Source organism: Penaeus monodon, chromosome 28 (genome assembly GCF_015228065.2).
Source record: "Penaeus monodon isolate SGIC_2016 chromosome 28, NSTDA_Pmon_1, whole genome shotgun sequence".
NCBI classification, from domain to species: Eukaryota; Metazoa; Arthropoda; class Malacostraca; order Decapoda; family Penaeidae; genus Penaeus; species Penaeus monodon.
Window position 1 is genome coordinate 1,193,080 of NC_051413.1, and position 1,128 is coordinate 1,194,207.

The following is a 1,128-nucleotide window of genomic DNA, read 5'->3' on the forward strand; positions in this document are numbered from 1 at the left end:
AAGAACTTTATCTTTGTTTTGTTAGAAAGTTAACTTCAGTGTTTCTTCTCAAGTAAACCAATTCAAGCAGATCAACTTGTGGTACACTTGTGGTCTCTTTAAAGGCTGGTTTCGTTTTGAAGATACTGTGATGAGAGAGAGAGAGATAGGCAGACAGGTTTATGTACCTATGATTTTATCGTTTCCCTAGATTGACGTCTTGGAAGGAGATACACTTCATCTTGCCAAGAAACTGACACTGCATGCGCATGAATAAAATTTTCTATTTAATGAGCAGGTTAAAAATAGCATAGGTAAGTGCGTTCAATATGGACGTATGCCAGAAAGCTTTTATCACGTGTCGCCATTACTGGTTATCACATATGGGGTCTTCGCAGCATATGGGTTTTAAGAGCAGGACCGTATGGTGTGGTCTTGTGGGGTATTTGTGTACATGGAGTGTTTCTTCCATTTTTCATTATCCTCACTTTTATAATATATTATCATCATTATCACCATTATCATGCTCTCTCATTTATTTTTTATATCATTATACAACAATTATACATCACTTTTGTAACACATCATCATCATAATCATTATATAATTATCATAACCATTAGCATTCTCTTTCATATATTGTTTTCATTATACTTCCATTATACATCATCACTTTTATAACACGTCAACATCGTCATATAACTATCATAACCATTATCATTCCCTTTCATTTATTATTTTTATCATTATACAACCATTAATCAACCTCAGACTGACCATCCCAAACGCCTGCCAATGTTCTGTGTGCCATTCCAGTCAGGAGGAGACATGGGAGTCGTCACCAAGGGAAACCGGACCTCGGGGACGATGTACTCCTCGTTCCGGCTCATGCGCCTCTTCTTCAATGCCATCTTGTTCTCCCTTGCCATGCTTATCATCCTCGGTAAGTTTTTGGTCATGGTCTTCCTCTTTGTTTATTCTCTTTTGTTTGTGTGCCATATTATTTTACTGCAAAAATTATGCGTGCCCGAACCCTATGAGAAGTGGGTAATTGTGTAATATTTTGAAATGGATCAGGTATAGGCATTAGAATATTTGTTGGACCTTTGTATGGTTGAGTAAATGTTGGAATATTAACCCACTGTTGCT

The 1,128-nt window shown here is 36.9% G+C and overlaps 1 protein-coding gene across 1 annotated transcript in view; it reads left to right on the forward strand.

The window, feature by feature from the left end:
* LOC119591263 (ectonucleoside triphosphate diphosphohydrolase 5-like) overlaps nt 1-1,128 on the forward strand; it is a gene marked incomplete in the record, with an annotated part of 23,392 nt that overhangs the window by 9,256 nt on the left and 13,008 nt on the right. The window contains 1 exon segment of the mRNA XM_037939979.1: nt 796-922. Within this exon segment, the coding sequence (XP_037795907.1) occupies nt 796-922 (127 nt within the window).